This window comes from Nomia melanderi, chromosome 2 (genome assembly GCF_051020985.1).
Source record: "Nomia melanderi isolate GNS246 chromosome 2, iyNomMela1, whole genome shotgun sequence".
Lineage (NCBI taxonomy): Eukaryota > Metazoa > Arthropoda > Insecta > Hymenoptera > Halictidae > Nomia > Nomia melanderi.
The window spans coordinates 26,102,892-26,128,903 of NC_135000.1; the positions used below are offsets into that span (position 1 = coordinate 26,102,892).

The 26,012-nt window shown below is 44.9% G+C and overlaps 1 protein-coding gene across 3 annotated transcripts in view; it reads left to right on the forward strand.

The window, feature by feature from the left end:
- Positions 1 to 25,781, forward strand: part of cmpy (crimpy) — a 164,655-nt gene extending 138,874 nt beyond the window's left edge. For 2 of the 3 annotated variants that reach the window (XM_076365272.1, XM_076365273.1), the window contains exons 6-10: positions 10,838 to 11,020; positions 16,168 to 16,517; positions 19,915 to 20,271; positions 20,652 to 20,852; positions 21,961 to 25,781. In XM_076365272.1, the coding sequence (XP_076221387.1) occupies positions 10,838 to 11,020; positions 16,168 to 16,517; positions 19,915 to 20,271; positions 20,652 to 20,852; positions 21,961 to 22,209 (1,340 nt within the window). In that variant the 3' untranslated portion in view covers positions 22,210 to 25,781. The remainder of the gene's footprint in view (positions 1 to 10,837; positions 11,021 to 16,167; positions 16,518 to 19,914; positions 20,272 to 20,651; positions 20,853 to 21,960) is intronic. The other variant, XM_076365274.1, reaches the window with a different exon arrangement.
- The last annotated feature ends 231 nt before the right edge of the window (positions 25,782 to 26,012 follow it).

Here is a 26,012-nt window from a genome sequence, read left to right on the forward strand (position 1 = left end):
GAGTTCAAATGGTTAATAAGAATCTGTCAGTGTCGTGATAATTGTTATTATGACAAAAGATTAGATTCTATAGTGCTTAAATAATTGTTTCAATATTTCTTCCGTAATATGACAAGTATATATATTGCAGACGATTAATGGATTATAATAGGGTTAACCCTAATCGGACCACGATGTGACTTTGAGTCACATTTCAACGTTTTACTTAAATTTTTTGATTACTTCACATTGCATTTCCAAAAGATTTTTCATGCTTTTAAAACTTGGGCCCTATAGACAACAACAATAACATTTTAAAATATCTAATACTATTCCTCGTACAATATTCTAGCCTACAGAGTTCAAAGGGTTAATACTAAAACACCAAAACCTTCCCTCCACATTTTCCATAGCAACACTTACGCAGACCCCAATTCATATCCTCCATTATCAACGCGCACCTCTCCTTTTCACAAAATCCTCCACCTTATCCCCTACAAAACAGAAAACCCCAATTCCCCCGAAAACAATCGCTGCACATCGGTGCGCATAGCCCGTAAGCCGTAGCGATGGGCTGCAGTCGCATTGGACTCCGATAAAACGTCGCGACGTGGTTTTAATCCAGTGGCCCGGTGGGAGTATCGAGCACTATCGACTGCCATCGAGTCGCTCGTCCGGACGGAGACGAATCCGAGCGGCGAGGAGCTCTCGCACGAACGAGAAGAGACGGAAGGCGGTTCGGTATCGCGGGGAAGACATAAAGGCAACCTGACGCGTTCCATTATAGCGATGTCTACCGGCGCAGCTATCAGCGGTAACGGGCCAGCTGACGCGGCAATGCAAACACAGCCTTTCCGCGTAACACCGCTCTGTTCTGCACGGCTCTGCTCCGCTCCGCCCTTCCGTGGCCCTTGCACGGCCCGCCGGTGGTTATATCGGCCGCGCACCACCTATGCATGCATGTCGTGGCGTCCTCGCGCACCCCCGAGCCCGGAATCCAACCCCGAGCATCCCCGTCCCGGGGAAACCCGTCTCCGCCGAGCGGAGTTCCTCCGCGCGCCGCCGGATTTGCATTTTACAAGCGACCGCGGCCGACGCGTAGGCCGTCCGCGGCGTCTTCGCGGGCCGAGCCGATAATCCCGTTTCCTCCGTTCCTTTCGCCGGGAATTCCCGATCGATTCGGCCCGAAGGCTCGTTGGCGAGTCCGGGAACGTCCGCGAGTTAGCGTGCTCGGTTTTTCGGGAGCGGCACGGCTCCGCCGCGTAATTACGTGGCGCGAATACGGGTCGCTCCCGATAGTTCGGCCGGAGTAAATTACGTTTGCCGAAACCGCCCGGCACCGAAATAAGATGTTTACCGAGACCGCCGCGGCCGTCGGTCAGAGTTCGCGCGGGAGCCGCGCTCGCCCGGCCGAAATCACCGGTGCGATTCGTTCCCCGATTTTTCCTCGATTTTCCAGCGCGGATTTGTTTCGCGCGATTGATGAGATCTTTCAGCGGAGATCAAGAGAGTTAAACGAAACGAAGTTCTGATTAAAAAAGCTCGCCGGCGGAGCAGCGGCAGTGGCAGCAGCGCGCATACGGGCGGCCGGGCCGGATCGCGTTCGTTTGCCGAGAGGGAACCGGATTTCATCTGCCCCGAAAGCTTTTGATTAGATCGGACGCGGACCGTCCGGCGAATTACGCTCCGAGCCGCCGGCGAAACTTCGTTGACTCCGCAAAATCGCGAGCGTCTCGCGTATAATGTCCGCGCCCCTCCCCGCCGCGCGATTTTCCGCGCGCGGCCCCGCTCCCAGGGGCCGCCGCGCGGAAACTCGAGCGAGAGCCATCGAGCGGAGAGTTCTTTTCCGGCCGACGTTCTCGAATTCATCGGGATTCTCGGATTCGATGGAAATTCGTCCGTTCCGAACCCGATCCGAAAGTTCCGCGACAACGGCGCGCAGACCGCAACGCTCGTTGTTTCGCGCTCCAGCGCGACGCGGGTGGTTCCGGCGTTAGGTTCGTTTTCTAGTCCTGCGTCCGATTGCAATCAGACTAATGATTTCACCGGGACGGATCGTTACAGCCGCGGTTCTTCCGGGGTTATTCCGTCGAAAGTTTCCGCGCTCCGAATTCCGCCGATCCCGTGCGCGCATTCGGAAGATGAAAGGCGTCCGCGTTTCGAAAATATCCGCCGCGGATCGCTCGCGCCGATTCACGGGTTCGACCGGTTTATCGGAAAAGCGCGGACAACGGGAGAGCGTCCCCTCGTCGCGAGCGGATAGCAGAGAAGCGTGCGAGCCGACAACGCGGAGCGGCGACCGACGTTGCCGAGAGGGACAAAAGACAGGGGAGAATTAATGGCGAGCCGACTATTTCGCGGTGTCCCGAGTCGACCCTGCTCCGCTTTCGCGTCTCTTTTTCTCGCCGGCGCTTTCCCTCTTTCCGCGTCCTTTCAATGTATTACTGTAAACGAGTTAGCGAGCCCCGGCCGCCTGGCTGCTCGCGGGGGGCGGGGGACGGGCCGGGGAACACGGGGAAACGAGGAAACGAGGGGACGGGGGAAAAAACCCGGGAAAGGAAAAGGAGAAAAACGGGAACCGGACGACGAGAGGGTCGCGAAACGTCGTTGCCGGTGAAATTAAGTGCCCGCCCGGTCGAAGGAACGGGGCGTTCCTCCCGGTCGATGATTCATCGCGAAAAGAATAACGAGGATCTCCCGGCTGTTCCTCCCCGGGAAGATATCGCCGGTGAATTCTCGATCGCGCGGCCGCGGACGCTGCGCGCCGCTCCCGGGAACGGAAAAGGATACGCGGGGAATTAAATAATTTCGTTCCGACGGCCGGCAGCTGGCAATTTTCCGGCCGGTGATTTAAGCGGCCAGATAAAACTGATTTATTAAGAGCAGCGTCCGGATAGTCGCGCCGCTGCCCCGGAAAAATAACGCCGCGTCGATGCGTGCGTTCCGGCTGCCGATAAATCGATTCGAATAACGCCGGAAGACGCGTGAACTCCTGCGTACGCCGCGGAATCGTTAACTCGTTAACCCGTTCACCTGTGATTTCTTTCTGTTGAGAGGGAGTGTTAAATGTATTTTTAACCCTTAGCACTCCAGATGGTTAGGTCTTGGTTAGATCCAGTTAGAATTCCGGTGAAAGACGCGTGAACTCCTGCGAACGCCGCGGAATCGTTAACGTGTTAACCCGTTGACCTATGATTTCTTTCTGTTGAGAGGGAGTATTAACCCTTTGCACTTGAGGTGACTCTCACTCACCACTTGATTTCATACATTGAAACAATAAAATTTGATGTTTAATATTATATTTCCTATAATGCATCATTTCGAGGAATATTCAAATAAAATGGCTTCGTTTCTCAATGTACGCGAGATTTCTCGTCGACTTAGTTTCACAAAATATCGATTTTATCTCATCAGGAGACGTTAAAATATTTCTAGTGAAAAACTTCGGAGAGTAAAGGGTTAAATATATTTTTAACCCTTAGCACTTGGAATAAAATAGCTTTGTTCCTTAATATACTTGTGTTTTCCCTTCGAGTTAACCCCTTGCACTCGAGAGGTGACTCTCAGTCACCACTTGATTCGACAGCAAACCTATGAAGTTGAATATTGAGTATTCTAAATGGAACTTTCTATTACTACGTGAAATGTTTAAATGAAATAACTTTGTTGCTTAATTTATCTATGAAAAACTGTCAAAAAGTGTAAAGGGTTAATTTCAGAGAATATCGTCTTCGCCTCGTCAAAAAATGTTAAATATTTCTAGTGAGAAATTTCTGAGTGCAAAAGGTTAACCCTTAGCACTCCAGGTGGTTTTGTAATTTATCGACAACTGCAATTAATTTTCATGGTATCTCTGGTGAAAATGAGAAATGCTGTTATTTTCCTTCTCAGTACAGAGTTTGGATGAGTGGAAGATCTAATTTTAGGGTAGTTTTTTTAACCAGATGGGTCGGAATAACTTATTAGACAAAATTTTCCCTAAAACTCAGTAAATTATATTTGGAATTTTTGAAATTCAGATGAGATATCTTTCAGATTTATGTTTGCAGACAAATATTATCTTCCCAGTTGGAATAAGGAATGTGTTTGCAGCCGAAAACCAAATTTTGTCAAAGACTCAAGTAAATGATGTTTGGAATTTTTGAAATTCACATGAGATATCTTTCAGATTTATATTTGTAGACAAATATTATCTTCCCAGTTGGAATAGGGAATCTATTCGCAACTTAAAGGCATATTTTAGAACTCGGTTAGTTATATTTGGAATTTTTGAAATTCACATGAGGTACCTTCGGATTTATGTTTGTAGACAAATATTACCTTCCTGCTTAAAGTAAGGAGAAAGTAGTTTTATGGTATAAACATGTCTCAAATTTCCGTTTGTAGACAAATACTATCTTAACTAGAATACGGAAAAAGTAGTTTCGCCGTAGAAAATTTGGATAGGTCTACAATAATATCAGAAGCAGAAAAGTAGCACAACAGAAACAGAAGGTTAACACATTGCGTACCGGCTAATTATCAGAAAATTGAATTGCGCGGAGTTTCAGTGAGATCCACTTATATCACTGTCTATAAAAAAAACTCATCATACTGTTACGTAATATATTTTAACCCTTTGCGGACGAAGATTGTTTTTAGTACACGAAACCTTTCGCAGATTCTGCTAAATTAAACGCTGAATACTTAAATCATAGAAAATAAGGAAACTGTGTACTGATTTCTCGCTGTTCGAATAGTTAAATCATTTGTAACTTGGTATTCCAAACATGGAAGTTTGATCTCAAAATGCCGACATTCGTCCGCAAAGGGATAGACAATTAGTTCTAATCAAATTTAATATTTCTTTAAATGCTGTGGCAATTCGCAAAGTTGGCTCGCCGTAGATTGACACATTGCGTACCGGCTAATTTTCGGAAAACTGAATCGTGATGGCAATTTTCACTGAGGTTAACTTACATCACTATGCATAGAAAAACTCAGATATCAATTCGAATTAAATTTTATATTTTTTCAGTACTGTGGTAATTAGCGAAGTTATATAACTAAGAGTCTTCCTATAAAAACGAGATTTCTCGTTACCAGTGCGCAAAGTGTTAACATTCCATCAAATGCCCAGAGTTCACCGATATCACCGCACAGCGCGTCACCTTGTCACCGAAGAAACCAGTAATCCTTTCCGATCGCGATCGCTCCACTCACGGTAACTCCTTGTTCTCGACGTTAACGATTTCCTTGCGAAACTCCGTTTAACACGTTGAACGCCGCACGATTTTCAAATTCTACCGCCGAAATTCTAATCGAAATTTTCAAAACAGTCATTCGACTGGTCGCGGTAGGAATAGTGTTAATTCAGTGAATCATAGTGATCCAATTTGCTTGGGGGTCACCGTTGACCCCCACTGCACACAACGCGTTAACCACTCCAAGCGTTCCCTGCAACGTTCCGACCACTTTTCCAGCGATATTCGAAGAGAACGCAACGAAAGGGAAGCGTCATTCGAACGGTACATACGGCGGCGTCGTCGAGCGTAAACCGAAACGAGCTCGACATCGACGGTCGAGACAACCGCGACGACGGGCCGGCCCTGACGACAAAGTCGCGGAAAAGCTCCGAGAATGGAAAGAACAGAGGAATAATTTAAATAGCGTTCTCGTGGCTCCATTAGTGGGTAATTTGCGCGACAGCGGGTTCCGCGAATGCCTCCGGAAAATTGTGTTTCACGACCTCGGGCTCGTTTCTCGTTTCTCGTTTCCAGTTTCTCCACTCCCCTGTCCCGTCTCCCGATTCCCCGTCTCGCAAAAGCGAAATATTCTCGAGACAGCGGCGTTTCGGGAGCGCCGAGTCGTCGCATCCGGCCTCGAGTTCTCGCTGCCGTTCGCTCCTCCGTTGGAAAACGCGCATCCCGTTCGTCCGCGGCGACGTCTGGTCAAGGGGTTAATCCAATTACCGGGATACTCGGCTATCAACGACAAGGCGATCGACCGGTCGATTCATCGGCGATTCGAGCGCGGTACGTTTCTGTCCGGGAGCGTGTGTGCAGTCGGTCTGTATCGCTCGGAGATCGGCTCGAGGATTATAGGCTTGCGTTGTTCACCGTTGGCCGGCAAACGGAAACGTTTCGAGGGACGAGGACGCGACGGGAGAATCGAACAGGAAACGTCGATGGGAAGGATCGACCGGAATTCCCTCGTCGAGACGAGAACTTAATTGCTGCGATTATCCTCGTCGAACCGCCGTTGTTTCGGCCCGGTTTTCATTTTCGTCGGTCTCGCCGATCGTTCAGTCGGATCTCGCTCGACGACTCCCGCGCAACTTTTCGTAATACCGCCTCGGGCAATTCCACCGCTATCATCGAGATTCGCGGGACGAGCCGCGCTCGATACCGTCGAGTTTCGTTTCGCGACAATAACTCGAAGTAAACGCCAATGCTCCCGGGCCCTCGGTATCTGTTTCGGGCTGCCCCGAGATCGCCGAATCGCGTTCTATCGCTTCGCCGAACCGTCCGTTCCGCTGTCCCACTGTTTGACGGTAGTCGGGGTTGTTTGCCTTTATGTCGGTTGAGCATTGTCGGCTAAAAGTCTCGGTTGAGTATAAATCATTGTAACGTTCAGTAACGATCCGGAGACGTCGCTTATTCCTCGTGAACCGCAGCTATCGTGGTTTGCTTCCATCCTGTTTCTTCATTGATGTTGACTGAAATTGTTGAATTGTTGAATTGATAAATGAACCCTTTGCACTCGGAAGTTTCTCGGAGTTTCACATTTTTTGACGAAGATATTCTTTGGAACTAAGTCGAAGAGAAGTCACAAGTACATGGAGAAATCTCGTTTTTATATAGACACTTAGCTATGCAACTTGGCTAATTACCGCAGCATTGAAGAAAATATCAAATTTGATTCGAATTGATTATTAAAATATTGTAGGAAAGAGAATTTTGTTTGAAACAGTATAATTATTTCTTGACAACTCGCAATGAAACAATAACCAAATCAAACAATGCAAACACTATTTATACACTCGGATGTTCTTGTCTCACTCGCACAGTTTCTGGAATATTCTTTCATTACCATGCATCAACTTCACATATATTTGGAATGTTCCAGATTCGTAAAAAACGAACATTATTCACATAGAAATCAATATAGAGGAAATCAATATAGTCTAAAATATTCCAATGCTTTGAACATTCGTTCAAAACGCGCTCACACACAGTCGCGTCATTCATCTGTTGCACACACATTCAGATACATCCATTCCCACAATATATTACATAACAATATATCTGAGTCTTTCTATGTATAGCGATATAAGTTGACCTCACTGAAAATTGCCATCGCAATTCAGTTCTCTGAAAATCAGCCGGTACGCAATGTGTCAAGATGACGTATATACTCACAGTTAACTGGTTAACGAGAAATTGTATATAAATTGGGGAACGAAGTTGATTTCTTTCAATATGTCACATATTGCATTGTGCAAAGTTTAATAATGAACTTCAAAGTTCGCTGCAAATCAACTGGCGACTCAGAGGCGACGGAGTGCAAAGGTTTAACCCTTTGAACTCTGTAGGCTCCAATATTGCACCAGGTATAATATTAAATATTTTAATGAATCTTAAAGAAACTACCCTAAAATTATTCGATTTTCCTCATATCCAAATTTTATGTTAAGAAGGAAAATAAAAGATCGAAGAAATGTTATAGCATTTGTAATTTTCGCTGGGAATACTATAAAAATTAGTTGCAGTTGCTGACATGGAATGCTAAGGGTTAAAGGTAACAACTGTAACTTGCAATAGTGATGATCGGAATAAAATGTGAACCCCTTGCCGCACAATAACGCGTGAGACTCGTGATGAAGATTTCTAGACTAATTTAACAATCAATGTTATTCATTACCTACGGATGAAAGCAAACAACTATTTTGCTATTATCATTGTATTATCTTCAAATAAAATTTCCACTTGAAGTAGAATGGACAATTTTGTTGCATTTCTTCCAAATTGTCGAAAGTAAAATGGTACATGAGCTTAGTGGCGAAAGTAAATAGTACGCGAAGGGATTAATGACAGTTCGAATCGTGAGCAATCTGATACAAGTTGACCTCACTGAAAATTGCCATCACAATTCAGATCTCTGAAAATTAGCCGGTACGCAATGTGTTAATCCACGGCGAGCCGTGGTCCGATGAGTCGAGAATTTCATGACAACGCGAGTGCGGTCATCGATGAACGAAAGGTAGCCGAAAGCCGCTCGGTGGCCGAGGCTATTAGCTTTGAGGCGAACGCCGGGGGACCAAGATTAGCGCCGGCAGAGACAGACTCCGGGGCTCGTCTAAAGGAGTAGCTGGAGCGTGGGTTACCTCTCTGTACCTCTCCCAAAGAGGTACAGGTTGCCGCGTTAACGTCGCGACCACATAGTTTGGCCAACGGCGCGAGTCGTATCAACCCTCCGCGACGCGACGGACGAGCTCCGATCGGATCTTCAGACGTCCCTCGTCGAGGGCGCGCTTCCGTTGTCTTGGATTCGATCCGTTGGATCTCTAGAGACTAACGCCATGCATTGCCGCGCGTTGAGTACACGCCTCTGTGTGAAAGATACTGTAGAATACTAAGGAGACACCATAGAACGGTATTTAACCAGTTAACTGTGGAATTTAGTTGGAAGAACCTCTTTCTGCGCGCAGTAAAATAAATTGGAGCGTGTACTCGTCGAACAGGACGAATGCACGTAGAGTATATTTTAATGAAAGATCAAAGCGAAAGAAATTACATGTTTATGTGAAAATTAATTCATCGCTGAAAGAATTAGTGTCGTGTGAAGCTTTACGACGACGTGTATACTCCTCGAACACAGTTAACCCCCTATGGGCCGAATTTTTGTTCGTGATTGTAACAGAATCTATGCAGTGCAAAGTTAATAAGTATCCACGTATGAATACGAGTTAACAATGTATTGAATAGTTTCAATAATTTCATCGAACGAGTATATTTTGTAACTTTCTTAACTGTTTAAGTTAACTGATTACTTAATTTTACTCACCACTTTGAGTGCAACATGACATAGATCGACAAAATTCCGATATACGGACATGTGACTTCAAAGTTACATGGGCCTACAGAGGGTTAACTGGTTAAACATCGTAGGACAAGAGATTAACGGAGAAGCGCGATCGCTGGGCACTCGATTCGAGACGTCTAAAAGTTTTAACGAGTGCATCAAACTTCACAAGTAACAGAACGTCAGTGAAAATATCTGAATATCAGGTGCTTATCAGATAAAGTTAACTGGTTAACACGTTGCCACGGAAACCTCCAGAGTTTTATGTATCGCTTATTCTTTTGTAACAAAGATAAAGAACTGTTACTTATTATTTGATATCGCAATGCTTATTGCACTGACATCTAGTAATTTACTATGAAATATTTCCATTCGACATTAGTTGTCTGACAAATTATAACTATTGTCAAGTAATTTGAAAGCTCCGGTCATCGGTGATCGACATGTTAGTCAACGTGTTAACCCCTTGCTGGGATTATACAAACATAGGTATCTAAGGAGACACTATAGAACAGTAATAATAATAAATAACTGTTCCCACTTCTCTTTGCTAGAAAAGAGTAACTACGGAAAAAACGGTCAAGGTTTCCGTGGCGCTTAACCCTTTGCACCCCGTAGGCGCCTCTCAGTCGCCAATTGACTTGACACAGCAAAATTATACAGTTTGACATTCAATATTAAACTTCGTACAATGCATCGACACGTGAAATATTAACATAAAACAGCCTCTTTTTTTAATTTATCTACGATTTCTCGTTAAGTCTTAACTCTGAAAGAGTGTCGTTGGTGTTTCATTAAAAACAAAGGGTTAATGTGTTAACGAGTCCTTGCAAAAATCTGCTCGAAAATTGGCAAGCGACGCGATCGCGCTTTTCATTTGTTCAGAAACTGAATTACACTTTCCCATTTTTACATTAACCAGTTAACTGTGGAATTTAGTTCGAAAAACCTCTCGTTCTGCGCGCAGTAAAATAAAATGTAGCGTGTACTCGTCGAACGCAGGACGAATCCTAGAGAATATTTTAACCCTTTGCACTCGAAGTAAAATGTTGGAGCAAACGTCAACGCAAGTTCCCTCCGCGATCGATGAGCACCGGCAGATCGTTCGGCCGCGACCGGGACGACCATAGAACGGGGTTCCGCGCGAAGCGGCACCGAACTGGAACCGGTCCGCCGAGAGTTCCGGCGAAACGCGCGACCTCGGCCGCTGGGATTCGAACGGCGCCGCGACCGGCTGGTTCCGGCGAGAAATCGCATTAGCCCGCTCCTGGACAGCGGTAACCCTCGCATATCGTTAGCACCGTTCTGCAGCCGATCTCTTCGCGTCTTCCCATCGACTCCACTCGGTCGAACCGCCCCGAACCTCCCCGTTCCACTCAGACACCCCGACTTCCGACAGCCCGGGAATCGATCGTTCGATTCGTTCGTTCCCCGTGAGCAAGCCCGCGTACCGATAGTCCGAGCGCTGCCGCGTTCGCCATCTTTCACCGGTATCGCCGGGTTCCCGCGTATCATCGGCCTCCCCCGAATTCGCTGTCACTCGCGCGCGCAATTTTTCAGCGCGCCGTGCCCTCGGGGAGTAATATTTCACCGGGCGGAAACAACGGCGTCGGGCTCGCGCGCGAGATTACTTTCAACGAATCGATCGTCCCCCCGCGCACCGGCGCGTGCAAAGAAATCCCGAGGATTTCTTCCGTTCCGTTGACCTTCCCGGCGCGCCGCCCGTCGAAGCGGGTGCCCGGCGGTCGCGATCTCTGGCCGAGAGACTGAAATTGCCGGTCGATTCTGTTCGAAGGAGAGGACGTCCGCGGCGCCGAGTGTCCAGAGGACAGCGTCAGAGGAGAGGACGGCGGTTGCAAATGCGCCCAGAACTGTCCAACGCCGGCATGTCCGCCGGGTGAACGTCCGGTCGAAGCGAAGGCTGCGGACCCTGAAACCCCCGGTAGCTGTTGCCCTCTCTACGACTGCAGACCCTCAGGTAATTACGAAAAGTCGTAATCGGGGCTCGCTTCTATGCATCCTGTACCGCTCTGCCTCTGCCCGCTCTGGTCGATATCTCGAATTTCTCCGCTTGCTTGCTCCGTTCTCCTGTTCCTCCTCCCTCTTCCGCCCTCCCCCTTGCCCGAGCAGCCGTTCTCCGTTTCGTTACCCCTCCGCTGTAAGTACAAGCTATATCGCGTCTCTATTCCCGTTCCTTGCTCGCGATTCCTCGTGATAGAGCCGGGAAGTCGAGACTCCCAGATTTCGAGCCGTTCACACGTGCCCGACCGTTTTTCAACCCGTTTCCATCGTAGCGTGTGCCGTTGTAATTTGTACGTCGTGAGGATAGATAGATTTTTAGATTTTTATACTATAAGGATTTGAACAATGATAATTTATTTCAACAGAAAGTTCGTCTCTATACAAGCGCTCAACTGCCTTTGCAGCTTTCTTTCTTTTTCGTCTTTCGTTTGACACTTTGACTGCCACGTCTCCTGAATTCGGGTGACACATTAATTTCTTTCATGACGCATCGAGCGAACCGAGTTTTGTTGGATATATGAGATATGAGAAGGATAGTGGAGCAGTTATTAAGAATCTTGATTTCTCAGTTTCTGGTTAATAGAGAAAACTGCTTTGAGTACGTGGGAGTTTTGATGAGTGTTTGCGTGGCAGTCAAAGTGTTAGAAATGCAGCATCGCAGAGCAGCCTCTTGTTTGAAAGTACAGATGCTTCTGTGAGAAGTTGAAGAAGTTGATTTAGTAACACTGAAATGTGAAGCGATTGACATCTTAACCCTTTGCACTCGGAAGCTTGTCACTAGAAATATTTGACTTTCTAATGAGACATAGGCGACATTTGGAACGAAGTAATGAGAAAACGTAAATTAAGAAACAAAACTGTTTTATATAAATATTTCACATATTGGTGCGTTATACAAAACTTAGTATTATATACAACGCTTTGTAATTTTCTTATATCAAATCAAATGACTGAGAGTCACCTCTCGAGTGCAAAGGGTTAATAAATGCACAGTTGTTAGTTTTATGAAGAAATTTGGGAAGGCAGTTTGAGTGCTTGGAACATTCTAGGTTCATTAGAAACGAACATTAACGTGAAAAATCAGTATTAGAGAAAATCAATTTTTCTTCCATTTCTGACCTTGCATGACCTTGAAAATCACTGTGCAGTATACGAATGAATTCGTCTAGACATGCTTTTATATGATATAAAGAAATACAGCATTCCATTTTTCAAAAAATGAACCTTCATATCTAACAAAATAGTATAAACTCAAAAATATTACCCATTGCGTATAAAAAACAGTACCACTCTTTCCTCTTTCACTTCTTCCCAGTATTTACTATTTACAAGAAAAACGCTGGCTAGTAATAGTGTCAACACCCTGTATATAATTTCTAATATTACATTATGATATTTTTATAATCATTATAACATTCTTACTATTTCGTTCACGTGCGTAAATATTTTGAAATGTATCAAGTGATATTTCAAATTTCAAATTGCCCCCCTCAACATTAGATTTACGGGACCCGTCAATTTGACGGATATTGAACTTTTTAAGCATTACTTCGTAACAATTTAACTCGATTTTGATTGATGCAATTTTGCGAATGCTCATTGTAATTCTCTGTCCTTGAAACACTAATTCTCGCAATCTATATAAACAAACTATACTCTTATCTGTATAATTTCATCTGTTTATCTATATAAACAAACTATACTCTTATCTATATAATTTTATCTGTTTATCCATATAAACAAACTATACTCCTATCTATATAATTTCATCTGTTTATCTATATAAACAAACTATACTCCTATCTATATAATTTCATCTGTTTATCTATATAAACAAACTATACTCTTATCTATATAATTTCATCTATTTATCTATATAAACAAAATATACTCTTTTAGGAACGATGGAACGAAGTATAGAATATATCTCCGTAAATCCAGTGTTAAAACTCAAATCAAAAGTAAAAATCAAAGACTCTAGTCTAGAGCATTCGTTCGTATCGCTACCTTCGAAACGATCGGAGTTCCGTCGAGAAATCGGCTGTTCCGCGACGCGCGCCATTACGAATTCGAGTCGGCTCGATTATAATCAACGATAAAGCTCCGAGCTGATCCCGACCGGTCGCAAAAAAGCGCCCGAGTTCCGAACCGTGGCGCGCGCGCGGAGCAAACTTTCGATTTACCTGTTGAATTTTAACGAGCCCATCCTTATCCCGCGGACGCGATCGCGGTCGCGATACGGAGCGAGCACACGCGCGCCAAGTCGAGCCGTGCAGTCGATAGCGTCCGTTTTGAAATTTAATAACGGTCGTTCGCCCACCTAGGGGACAATTAGAAGCAGCGTCGATCGAAACCGTTGTCGAACGCTCGGTATCGGCCGCGCGCCGCGTCCGTGTCCCTCGACGTTCACACTATCAACCATGAGAGGCGAACAATGGAATGGAAAGAGAGAGAGAGAGGGAGAGAGAGTATCGTTGGTGTTATAATGGAATAATGAATCAGTTTTTACTTATTTATAACTCTTCATACCTCCCTTCGTAGCTCTCGCGCTGGAAATTCATTTAGAGATCCGGCGAAGTGTTGCGCAGGAATTCCGTTTTCACCTGTTTCAGATGTCCGCGATTTTGTTTATTAACCCCTTGCACTCGAAAGTTTTTCAATGGAAATATTCGATATCCTCCGATCGGGTACAGACGATGTTCTTTGAAACGAATTAACGAGGTAATATGTAAATTAACCCCGGTCGAATTTTGTTTCGTGATTATAACGAAATTTACGCAGTATGAAATTAATAAATCAACATATGCACATAAATTGAAAATTTATTCAATAGTTTTAATAGTTTTATTAAAACGAGTATATTTTGTAACTTTGAAGTTACAACGACGTTGAACATAAACGACTGCGTGTATGAAACTCCGAGTTGATTAATCATTTAATGTCATCCGTCGGTTTGCGATAAAAAATTGAATAAATCAATTTCACCTAGTCTATTGATGTGTGACTTCGAAGTTACGTGGGCTTATAGAGGGTTGAGAAGGAAAGTTATTTTATTTCAACATTCCATATGTTGATGCATCATGCAAAGCTTAATATTATGTATAAGACTTGATAATTTTGCAAATTAAATCATGACTGAGAGTCACCTCTCGAGTGCAAAGGGTTAACCCTTTGAAGATTGTTTTTAGTACAAAACCTTTCGCGGATTCTGCTAAATTAAACGCTGAATACTTGAATCATAGAGAATAAGGATGTGTACTGATTTCTTGCTGCTGGAATAGTTAAATCATTTGTAACTTGGTATTCCAAACATGGAAGTTTCATCTCAGCAAAATGACATTCGTCTGCAAAGGGTTAACCCTCTCGAAACTTTTTCTCATTGGTATTACCAGCAGTTCCAAGCAATTTTAACCCTATGTGGACCCATGTAACTTTGAAGTCACATATCAGTATATTGGCATCTTGTTGATTTATTTCATTTTGCACTCAAAGTGGTGAATAAAATGAAGATCAGTTAACTGCAACTTTTATACGCTCAGGCGTGAAAGTTTAACGTCATCGTAACTCGAAAGTTGCGAAATATACTCGTTCGATGAAATTATTGAAACTAGTCAATACATCGTTAATTCGTATTCATATATGGGTATTTATTAATTTTGTACTGCATAGATTTTGTTATAATCGTGAACAAAAATTCGGCCCATAGGGGGTTAATAGAAAAAGCCTGTTAACGTATAAATGAACGATACGCGTACGAAAAGTCATAGATATACTTCATTGTTTTTTATCGATTATGGATATGAATGTTATCACATATTTAATAATAAAGTTTCGCAGTTTTTAATGATAAATTTTAAATGGCTCTGCCGCAGAGCCCTCGAGTTCAAAGAGTTAACCCATTTGCATCGTAAACGCATGTACGCGCGCCGCCGTTCTAATTTGTATATCACGAAAAAAGGGAAAGATAGATTTTATGAGGGCAATAATTACCGTCCGGCTATATAGGTTTTTACATTTTTATACGCTGCGAACCATTTTTATTTCGACGCAATTGAAACATTTGCGGCGAGGGCCGATTTTCCGCTTTTTCGGGCGACGCAAATGGGTTAACCGTTTGAGTCCCAAGCGGCGCGATGGCGCTTCTCTGTCGCATTGTTGAAAAGTGCCAATATAGGTTCCTGGAATCGGATGAAGCTTATTTATTTCTCCATCGAATTAGTCATTTTTAGTTTTGTCATTACTCGCCTGATACTGGGGAAATCTAACGATTGCACTATTTGACCACTTCCGGTGGAAAGACGTCGAGATGCTTCTGTTACAGGAACGTCAGCGACGTACACATTGACAATTGTCAGAAATGTCAGTTTTCCAAATTATTTTGAAAAATATCATAATATGCTAGATTATTAACCCTTAGCACTCCACATAGTTTTGTGATATCTCAGCTACTCCTATCAATTTTGATAGTCCTACTGAAAATTGACAATGTTATAACATTTCTTAGACCTTTTATTCCCTTCTCAGTACAAACTTTCTATAGTTGGAAGATCTACTAATCTTAAGGTAGTTTTCTTAAAATTCATTAAAATATTTAATATTAGAACTAGTGCAATATTGGAGCCTACAGAGTTCAAAGGGTTAACTTGCGGACGAAGATTCTTAGAAACATAAAACCTTCAGCAGACGAAGTAAAATGATATATATTGCTTAAATAATAGAAAGAAAAGAAATTATACACAGATCCCTTGTTGTTCAAGTAATTGAATCATTGCAACTTACTCTTCCAAATATGGAAAATTGATCTCGAAATGTCATTCGTCCGCAAAGGGTTAAAACACGGTCGAAACACCTCAACGACGTCGCCATCGCGCTAACGAAAGCCCAATCTTATTCCGCCATTTTCCAACGCGACGCTTACTCTTCCAAACATGGAAATTTGATCTCGAAATGTCATTCGTCCGCAAACGGTTAAAACAGCACAATCTTATCCCATTTTCCAACGCGACGCTTCCCACATTTCCCCATCGAGTACCAATCCAGAAAAAACAACGCGTTCTCGTCCCCTGCGAGTAAATAATAGTCTCGAGCGGTGTCGCGTTGCAGAGTCCGTCTCATGGGTGAAGATGTCGACGGAGAATCCGAAGCCGCCGAGGTACTGCATCTACGAGGACAAGCCGAGGAGGATCGGCGAGCGGTGGCAGTCCGCCGAATGCGTGAGCTGCGTGTGCGAGGAGGACGGGGAGCCCTCGTGCCAGGCGACATTGTGTAAATCCTGCGAGAACGCCATTCCGCCGGCGCCGGGCGAGTGCTGTCCGCACTGTCCGCCGAGGAACGCGACCCGCGTGCAGCCGAAACCTTGCCAGGGATCCTTGAACAACTGCGCGCTCACCTGCGAGCACGGATTCCTCGTCGACGAGAACGACTGTCCCGTCTGCAGCTGCGTCCCGGACAAGGTACGTCGAGAAGGAGCTAAATTGTCGTTCCCATTTCGATCGCCGACGTCGAATTTCCCATTTAGCAGTTTATTTCGTACAAGTACGAGTTTGGCTGTCAGTTCACGCATTTAGCAGCCAGATTCGCACGGTCAGGGTTTTTCCGGGATTTTTCAGGGATTTTCGCACCCTTTTTACGCGCGTTTTTCCTCTCGCGTTTTTGACGTCGGCGTGCTTCCTGCTCTTGTCTAAGGGCAAGGATAACCCGGAAGACCCGGGACGAGAGACGAATTATTACACATTATTCCAAATAAATTCCTCGGAATTATTCTTAACACATTGAGCGCCGGCGACTTAACCCTTTCGCGACGTGTACATACGGCAGTCACTTGTGAATCGTAATTATATTATTGTTTTACTTCAATAGCGAACTCAAAATAAAGCTAGTACTGGCATTAGGCAACACGGAAAATGAGATACACAATTTAGCGCAGTCGTGAAAAGTGGCGAAGTATGGTATGGGTACGCCATCGCGAAAGGGTTAAGAGACATTTAAAGCCTGAGCGCCGGCAGCGTATCGGCCACTTAGCCGACTTCATTCGCTTGTTGATCAATGAGTAGCCAAAAGAAATATTCAAAATATACGTTTTCGTAAATAGTACATTTTAATTGCATATTCGTCACATCCAGAAATCCGCATTATTGCGGGCGCTCAATGTGTTAAACCCAGACAAACCAACAACCCTCCGAACTAGCCAATCCTCCTATAGTTTGGCAATACATACTAAATCGCGCCGCAAACGAGTACAGTCCCAATCATAGAAACCCACTAATTGCGAAAACGGGAAACTACACAAAACTTGAGTACCCACTCCGCCCCAATAAACGCCCCCATCAAACCAGCTCTAATAATACCCGAGACATCAGGTTTTTCGAAACTTTTACCCTAAAATCACACCAGAAGGCATCAGCAACCCGCATATCCCAGCACTCAAGACGCTCAACCTCCCTACATCATCCTAGATTAATCCTGGTACACGGGACACAATATCCCTGGAGCTGACGTCTCCACTCAAGGGGAACTGATTGGAAAAAAAAGGAAAAGGATGAGAGACAATCTCACTCGACCTCGCTAAGACGCTACGCTGCCCGAACGCGAGTCACCCCCTTGTACCGCGTATTTCACGAACTTCGATGCACGCAGCGAACTAGGGCACTCCCTTCCTCGATACTATCGAAAGAGGTGTTACAGGGAAACCGCGGATCCACATTCATTCGTGATAAAGTACATTTAACCCTTTCGTTACGGCAGTCCGCCTCGCTGCGGTGACGCCATTGGAGCGCTGTGCCGCGAAGCGTGCATATTGCGCGTTGGCAAACTGGTGTTCGATGTTACCTTGTCATTCTGCGGATCAGGGTTATTCATTACCTACGGATCAAAGCAAATAACTATTTTGCTGTTATCAATTCCTTATCTTCAAATGAAAATTCCACTTCAAGTAGAATGGAAAATTTCGTTGCATTTCTTCCAAATTGTCGATAGTAAAATGTTACACGAGCTTATTAGCGAAAGTAAATAGTACGTCAAGGGGTTGACGAAACGAGATTGCGCGTTACACGTACCATCGACCACGCGACTACGAGAAGAAACGCGTCTATAACTAAATAACGAAACAAAAACGGGGGTGCGAACGCGTCCCAGATGCTCCCTTGTTCATCGCGTGCGCACTGCCGCGATTTACACGAACGCCTCGACACTTTATCACGGCTACCCGATATTTTTGTAAGAGGAGTTTTCTAGAGGAACTGTGTCACTCCGACAAAAGTAAATACGACAGAGTTTGAAACTAAGTATACATTTATTAGTGTAGGAAGGAAACCCATTCAGGGCGTTGGGGATTCGGAGGATGTACTTTGGTGAGCGCGAGAGAAGTGACACAGTCTACCGTTTCTCAGTTTAATCTTTCGATTTCTAAATGTGCAATGAATAATGCCGGTCGGTTGGCGTACAATATATATCTCTCCGCTAGTGGCGGGGGAGTGACGGACGCGTGGTTAGGGTTGGTTTTTCCCAAAAATTGGGAAAACCCTACTTCCCAGCCAGTCTGTCGATTGGTTCCGTTAGCCGGAGACCCGGAAATTTCCAAAGACCATAGCAGCAACAGCCCCAAGGATCGCCTCGACTTTAACCTCTTAGGCACGGCTGAATTTCGCGCGGGGCTGTTTCTCTGTACGGCAGAGTTCTGTACGGACAGTGCTGTTCTCTACGCGAGTACATTGGAATGCAGTTTTCGATTATTAAATTATGATTTTTCTGAAAGATATGATACACATAATTTGACTTTAACAATTTGCTTGAATAATTGAAATTGAAATTCTTTCATGATGATGTCATATAGAATTGATTAGTAATGAATGATTAATTCTGAATTTTTAAAGTAGTCACTAAGTGACCTCTATTGACCACTACTAACTAATTGCATATTTATCATATTACAGTAGTTCTATTGTTAAGAACAAAGTCCCTGAAATTCTCTCACGATGATGTCATATAGAATCGGTTAATAATAAATGATTAATTTGAATTCTTAAAGTAGTACTGCCGTTCACTCAGTGACCACTATTGGCCACTGTTAAGTAATTTACTAAAGTGACGTCTATTGATCGCTACCGACTATTGACCACTTTCTCGCTGGCAAGTTGTGTTAAATACTCGTGAATGATGTACGTAGGTAATTTAGTTTCCATCGACAAGTTTCAAATCTTCCGACACCGAGGCCTAAGACGCTTCCGAGGATCCTCCAGCTTAGACAGGAACTGTCGTTGTTTTCTCAAAGTAAACGGAAATTGAAATAGTCGTTTTCGTTAGTAACGCGTATAAGGTAGCAGCAGTGTTGAGAATGAGCATGAAGTATATTTTTAACCTCTTAGGCACTGCTGAATTTCGCGCGGGGCTGTTTCTCTGTACGGCAGAGTTCTGTACGGACAGTGCTGTTCTCTACGCGAGTACATTGGAATGAAGTTTCCGATTATTAAATTATAATTTTTCTGAAAGATGTGATACACATAATTTGACTTTAACAATTTTCTTTAATAATTAGTAATACAATTGGGTATGATCTATGATATATTGGTAGCGACGGAGCCACTATAGTGGCGCGTCGTGCCTAAGAGGTTACATACAGACATAAAATTCGTAGCTATTGCCTACCTTGGGCTCAATCTACGAACTAACTGATAAAACGACAAGCAACGGGTCCCTGGACTTTATTACTGCTAGGATAGGCTCGAAAAACGGTTCTACATTAGCATGTATTTCAACTCCTCGCACGATGATTCGTCGGAGGAGTTTTCTGGAGTGTTTTACTTCAACAATTCGTGTATCGTAATTCTCGGATAACCAGCTGACCGATTTCAGGAGAACGAGGACCCTACGACCGAACGACCGGACGCGGATCTCGACGCGTGTCTGCCCGTGTCGGACTGCGAGCCGAACTGCGAGCTCTCGAAGGACGAGGATGGCTGTCCTATTTGCCCCTGCCAGACTCCGCAGGTGTTCGACGAGCCTACGAACGACACTGTTCTGATCGACGGGAACGGCAAGAAGATTTGCCCCGAGCTGAAGTGCGACCTGCACTGCGAGAGGGGGCTGCTCATGGACGAGAACGACTGCACTTTCTGCAAGTGCAGGGCTCCGGACGCCGATTGCCCGCCTCTGATCGGGTGCAGGAAACGATGCACCTACGGTTACAAGACGAACAGACGCGGCTGCTCCGTGAGTAGATCTGTTGAATATTTATCTAACCCTTTGCACTCCGACAGTTTTCTACCGAAAATGTAGTTAACATTTCTTGAAACTGGCTTCGCGAGCAGTCGTACGTAAATTGAAGAGGCTGTTTTATTTTAATATTTCACGTATTAACACACTGAACGCCGGCTAAATTTCAGCTACTGAAATCCCAGCGCCGGTCCGTCGCAATACGACCTGGTCGCCCTTGCGCACGCACGACAAACCATTCATCCTACAATAAATATTCTAGATACTACGATACCGATAAACAGAAGCGTCTCCGCGCTGTCCGCCATTTTGGCGCAGCACAAGAGCGCTGTAGCGCTGCTCGGCACTCAAACGGTTAACTTACTCGTGGTCCGCAGATATGTCGGTGTCGAGCCTTCTGCACCGATCACCTTAACGAAACGCACCCGGAAGGATCAACTTGGCACCCGAACACGTGCAAGGAGTGCACCTGTCAGACCGGAGGTCGACTCAGCTGCAGGGAGACCATATGCTTCGTCGGCTGCAGCGACCCTCTGCCACCGAAGCCGGGAACCTGCTGTCCGACCTGTGTGATCGAGGTAAGCGAACTCCGTTCTCTCGAGGACTCTCTCGAAGCTTCCTCCGTGCGAGCCGCGTTCGTCAGCACTGAAACTATCGGACGAGTTAACCCTTTGCGGACGGATGTCGACGTTTCGGCGAGATGAAATTTTTATATTTGGAAGGCTAAGTCGTAAACAGACGATTTAATTACTTATAGCAAGAGATCAGCAAGTAGTTTCCTGTTTTTCTATTGTTCAAGTAATTGATTAATTTAGCTTCATCTGTTGAGGATTTTCTATATTTCAGAGAATCTGAGAATCAAAGGGTTAACGTCACTCTTGATTCCTTCCTTTTGCTATTATGGAAAAGATAACCTTTTAGAAGAAATCATTAACAGATTGAATGTCGTGATCACCGGTGATCCCCAACGTCGAATTACTATAGTTCATTCAATTAAACGATGATTATTTGAAAACATTTCTGTATTATATATAATACTATATAATACGGTGACATTCAACTAAATTAACGTGTAATAATATTAATGCAGTTCAATCACTCTTGATTCCTTCCTTTTACTATTATGGAAAAGATAACAGATGTTTTTAGAAGAAATCATTAACAGGTTGAATGTCGTGATCACCGGTGATCCCCAACGTCGAATTACTATAGTTCATTCAATTAAACGTTGATTATTTGAAAACATTTCTGTATTATATATAATACTATATAATACGGTGACATTCAACTAACGTGTAATCATATTAATGCAATTCAATCAAATTAGTAATATATTTTCCTATTTTGAGTATGCCGCTCTCAGCGAACGAGGTGTTTGAATGTTAACACATTGCGTGATACAAGCTACCTTTTGAAATAACACTAGTTAGAAAGAACATGCCGCCATATTGGCGACACCGATTTCCAAGACGAATATTGACTGTCGCCATTGTGGCGGCCCGATCGCAAAGCGCTGAGCCACACCTATTTACATTGTTTTGTATATTTTTGTATAGTTTCATACAGTTTTATATAGTTTTATATTGTATTACACCTTTTTATGTCGTTTTATATAGTTTTACATAGTATTACATCAATAACCGTACGTCAATGCGTCTAAACCGAACGTCCACATTTGTCGAACAGACTCCGAAGGAGAACGAACCTGCCGGCCACCAGGGATCAAGGGGTTGGGGCACCGTGCCGATCACGCTGATCGCCATACTGAGCCTGCTGCTGCTGCTTCTGATCGTGCACATCGTCCGCAGCCGCTTCCGCGGCCGGCTGTCGCCCTCCGAGACGACCTCCTGCTCGTCGTATCCCCCGCAGTACTACAAATACGTCCCGGCGTACGACACCCCGATGCATCGAAACGAGAAGATCGTGCCGTTGTAAAAGACTGGAAAAGTCGACGTTCGAAGAAAACCCACGAGGACGTTCTCGCCGGGACCGTTCGGCGGTGTTCACCGGAGAGGAGGCGGGGGCGGCGAACAAGAAAGGCGTGGAACGTGCCCGACAGACGCGGATCGCGATAGGTACAGTCGGCCCCGTCGCCGACGGAACCGCGTGTACCGTGCGTAGCTTCAGTATTATTCGTAAGGTGGCTGCGATTCGATGGGGGGAAAACGATGGGGACGAAAGGAGAGGGCGCAGATATCACGCCGACGTTACCGTCTTCGCTCCCCCTGAACTTCGCGCGAATCCTGTCGTAACCTTGTAAATTGTAATGTAAAAGCTAGCGTAAACCGTCGTGACGAGGTAAAACGAGTAAATGTACTAACGATAAGCAGCAGCTGCTAGGCCCCCCGACGTAACCGAGAAACCGTAGAAGAGAGACGGGAGCGCGTCTCGACCGTAGTATTAGATTCCTCGATCTCTGGACCACCCGATATCGCGACGAACGAGCTCCCCGTGACCCGAGGGTCCGAGTGTTCGCCCGTGCCGGGGATATCTCGCTCGACGATCGGAGCACCGTCGATCGCGACCTTGCTCGCGGGTGCCCCAGTTACGGAGCGGACTGTGCGCCGTTCTTGCGTACTCCGCGGGACCGATCGGAGCCGTTCAATTCGAGACCTCGCGCCGCGAGAAGGCGAGAACAGGGACAAGAGGAACGGAAAGACGACCGGACAGAGAAGTCGCGGTGCCGCTCCGCGAGAATAGCGCGAGATGCTCGCTCCTAGTTTTAGCCCTTCGTTAACTGTGTTACTAAACTGTTCCTGAGTTCCGCTTGTTTTCGACGCGAACAGCGCGTCCTCGCGCCTAACCGGCGAGCACCGTTCCGCGATATTTATGCCCGAACGGAATTTCATTTACGATCGCGTGGATCGCGACGAACGGGACGATGCTACGTTTACGCGGCGCGCGAGCAAAAACGACACTCGAACCGACGTCGCGTTCTCGGATCTCTCGTTACGCGGCTCTTTGATTCCCCGCTTTTTCCCTCGTTTCTTTCCCCGGAACGAAGACGTCTGTCGGGAGCTCGGTATAGATTTTAATGTGACTTTTATACGACGCCGTCGCGAAAACATCCGATACTTTCCTACGGTCCGTCGAGCGTTGCAATTTATTTGTTACCGTATCGCTTTCTGTTCCCGACGATTTACGGATTTCGGATTCTTGGTTCTTCCGCGTGACTCGCGCTTGTACATATTCGCGTAACCGGCATCGTTCGTTCGCGTCGCGCTCCTTTCCGCGTCCTCCACCGACAACGCCGACATTCTCTATTGTAATATAGCGCATCGTTGTCGAACGAACCAGAGAACCGGCCGGAGAAAGAGCGAGCGTATCGTGTACATCTGCGCGTAGCTGAACGCGAGGAAGAAATCGAGCGAGAGACTAAACCCGAATGATATGAACGATTCGTGAAATCAGTGGACGATGCGACCTGCGAAGCAGGAGACAGAAAGAGAAAGTAGAAGGGAAAAGAGATACCAAGAATGAAACGCGGAAGATCAAATTCTCGCGAGGCGTTTGAATGTTAACGCATTGCGTACCGACTAATTTCCAGAGAGCCGAATTGTGATGGCAATTCTCAATGAGATCAGCTTAATGACTATACATACAAAAATTCAGATATGTTATTGTGTAATATATTTCAACACGTTGACTGCCGTGCATTAACCAAATTAAATTACCGTAGTTCATTCAATTAAACGATGATTATTTGAAAACGTTTCTATATTATAAATAATGCACGCAGTGACATCCAACTAGATTAACGTGTAATAATATTAATCTTAATTCAATCGAATAATTTAGTAATACATTTCTCCATTTTGTATTCCGCGATAATCCTGCATTCAACGTGTTAAATAGATAATCGAATTTAATATTTCTTTGAATCCTGTGGTATAGCAAAGTTGCATAGCTAAGTGTCTTTTTTTAGAAACGAGATTTCTCGTTACCAGTACGCAATGAGTTAAGTTTCGATTGGAACCCATTGGATTGGAGTTAGTCGATCCGCCGCGAACGTTGATCACACACACACACACACATATCCACGTAGAAGAGACCCGTCTAATCTTTCCCCCTCTTCTGAATTAACGCGTACATATATTTTTTCAATGTGACACTCTCGTCTTACGGTGCGTCTTGTGTAACTTACCGTCTATCGTCTATCCTCTAGTAATTAATTACTGAAATGTTACGCTCGATTCGAGACGAGCGCATACCCTTATGCAGATGATGATACACCCTCTTCCTCGGCGAATCCTCGCCTGTATTTCGGACGCGTACGCGTACCTTTGGAGACAATATGTATCGACGACAGGCTCGTACGATGTTCCCGTATCTCGTAACGGCGCGACGAGATCGTTTCTCGTTCGTTTCCCGAATTTCCTTACCGAGACAGGATCGGCAAGATTATACCGCACTTCCAGTTAGGAACTCCGTCTAATGAAATTTCGAATGAAATACTGATGGACGGAGTCGAAACGCGTGACGCTGCTCTCGAGACGTTAACAGGAGGTCGACGATCGATCGGCAACCGTGAAGAAATCGGGAGAGAATTGGAAGAAGCTTGTTTCTTCTCGATAGGTACAGAAGAAAAACATTCTTGTTTCGTAGAGATCGACGAGTAAAACCGCGTCGAAGATCAATCGGCAACAGAGAAAAAATCGGGAGACAATTGAAAGAAGCTTGTTTCTTCTTGATGTAGGTGAAAACGAAGCATTCTCGTTTCGTAGAGATCAACGAGTAAAACCGCGTCGAAGATCAATCGGCAATCGAGAAAAAATCGGCAGAGAATTGAAAGAAGCTTGTTTCTTCTCAATGTATAGGTGAAAACGAAGCATTCTCGTTTTATAGAGATCGACGAGTAAAACCGCGTCGACGATCGATCGGCAACGGAGAAAAAATCGGGAGACAATTGAAAGAAGCTTGTTTCTTCTCGATGTATAGGTGAAAACGAAGCATTCTCGTTTCGTAGAGATCGACGAATAAAACCGCGTCGAAGATTGATCGACAACCGTGAAGAAATCGGCAATCGAGAAAAAATCGGGAGACAATTGAAAGAAGCTCGTTTCTTCTCGATAGGTAAAGAAGGAAAGCATTCTCGTTTCGTAAAGATGGACGATTGACCGATCGAAGCGGAGGATCGTCTCGGTTGAGATTTCTTTCCGACGATCGTGGACATCGATCGGAAAACAGACGCGGGGCAGGTTGTTAACGCGGTGCGTCGACGAGAACAGAGAGTTCTGGAGGAGTGGCGAGACGGGAAGGAAATGTTGAAACTGTTATCGAAACGCGGCGCGGTGCCGACTGGCCGCGCGAACACCGAGAAACGAACGGTGTCGTGCATGCGAGTTCTTTGTACAGTTTCACCGTAACAAAACCATATCAGTGTAACCTAGACTTATTTAATATGTGCGAATACGTATGCATATTAAAATTGTGCGTCGTGTTTAAAGATAGCTCTTGTATGTTAAATAAAACGAGACTAAATAAAATTGTTGATACGTGATATAGAACTCGATCCTTTAATACGCGTCCCCTGACTCTCGCGTGTCCTCTGATTTTGCAGGTCGAAAATATACCTTTAACACTAGAACTACCGTACCGGTCGAAATGACTGGTTTCGATTTGTTTGTTTCGTAGTTATTAAAAGCATTGAATATTTGAAATGATTTTGGAAATGAATAGTTTCACTTGAGTACTGTGATGAGTATCCAAAGAAACTGAAAATTTGTTGTCACAATTTT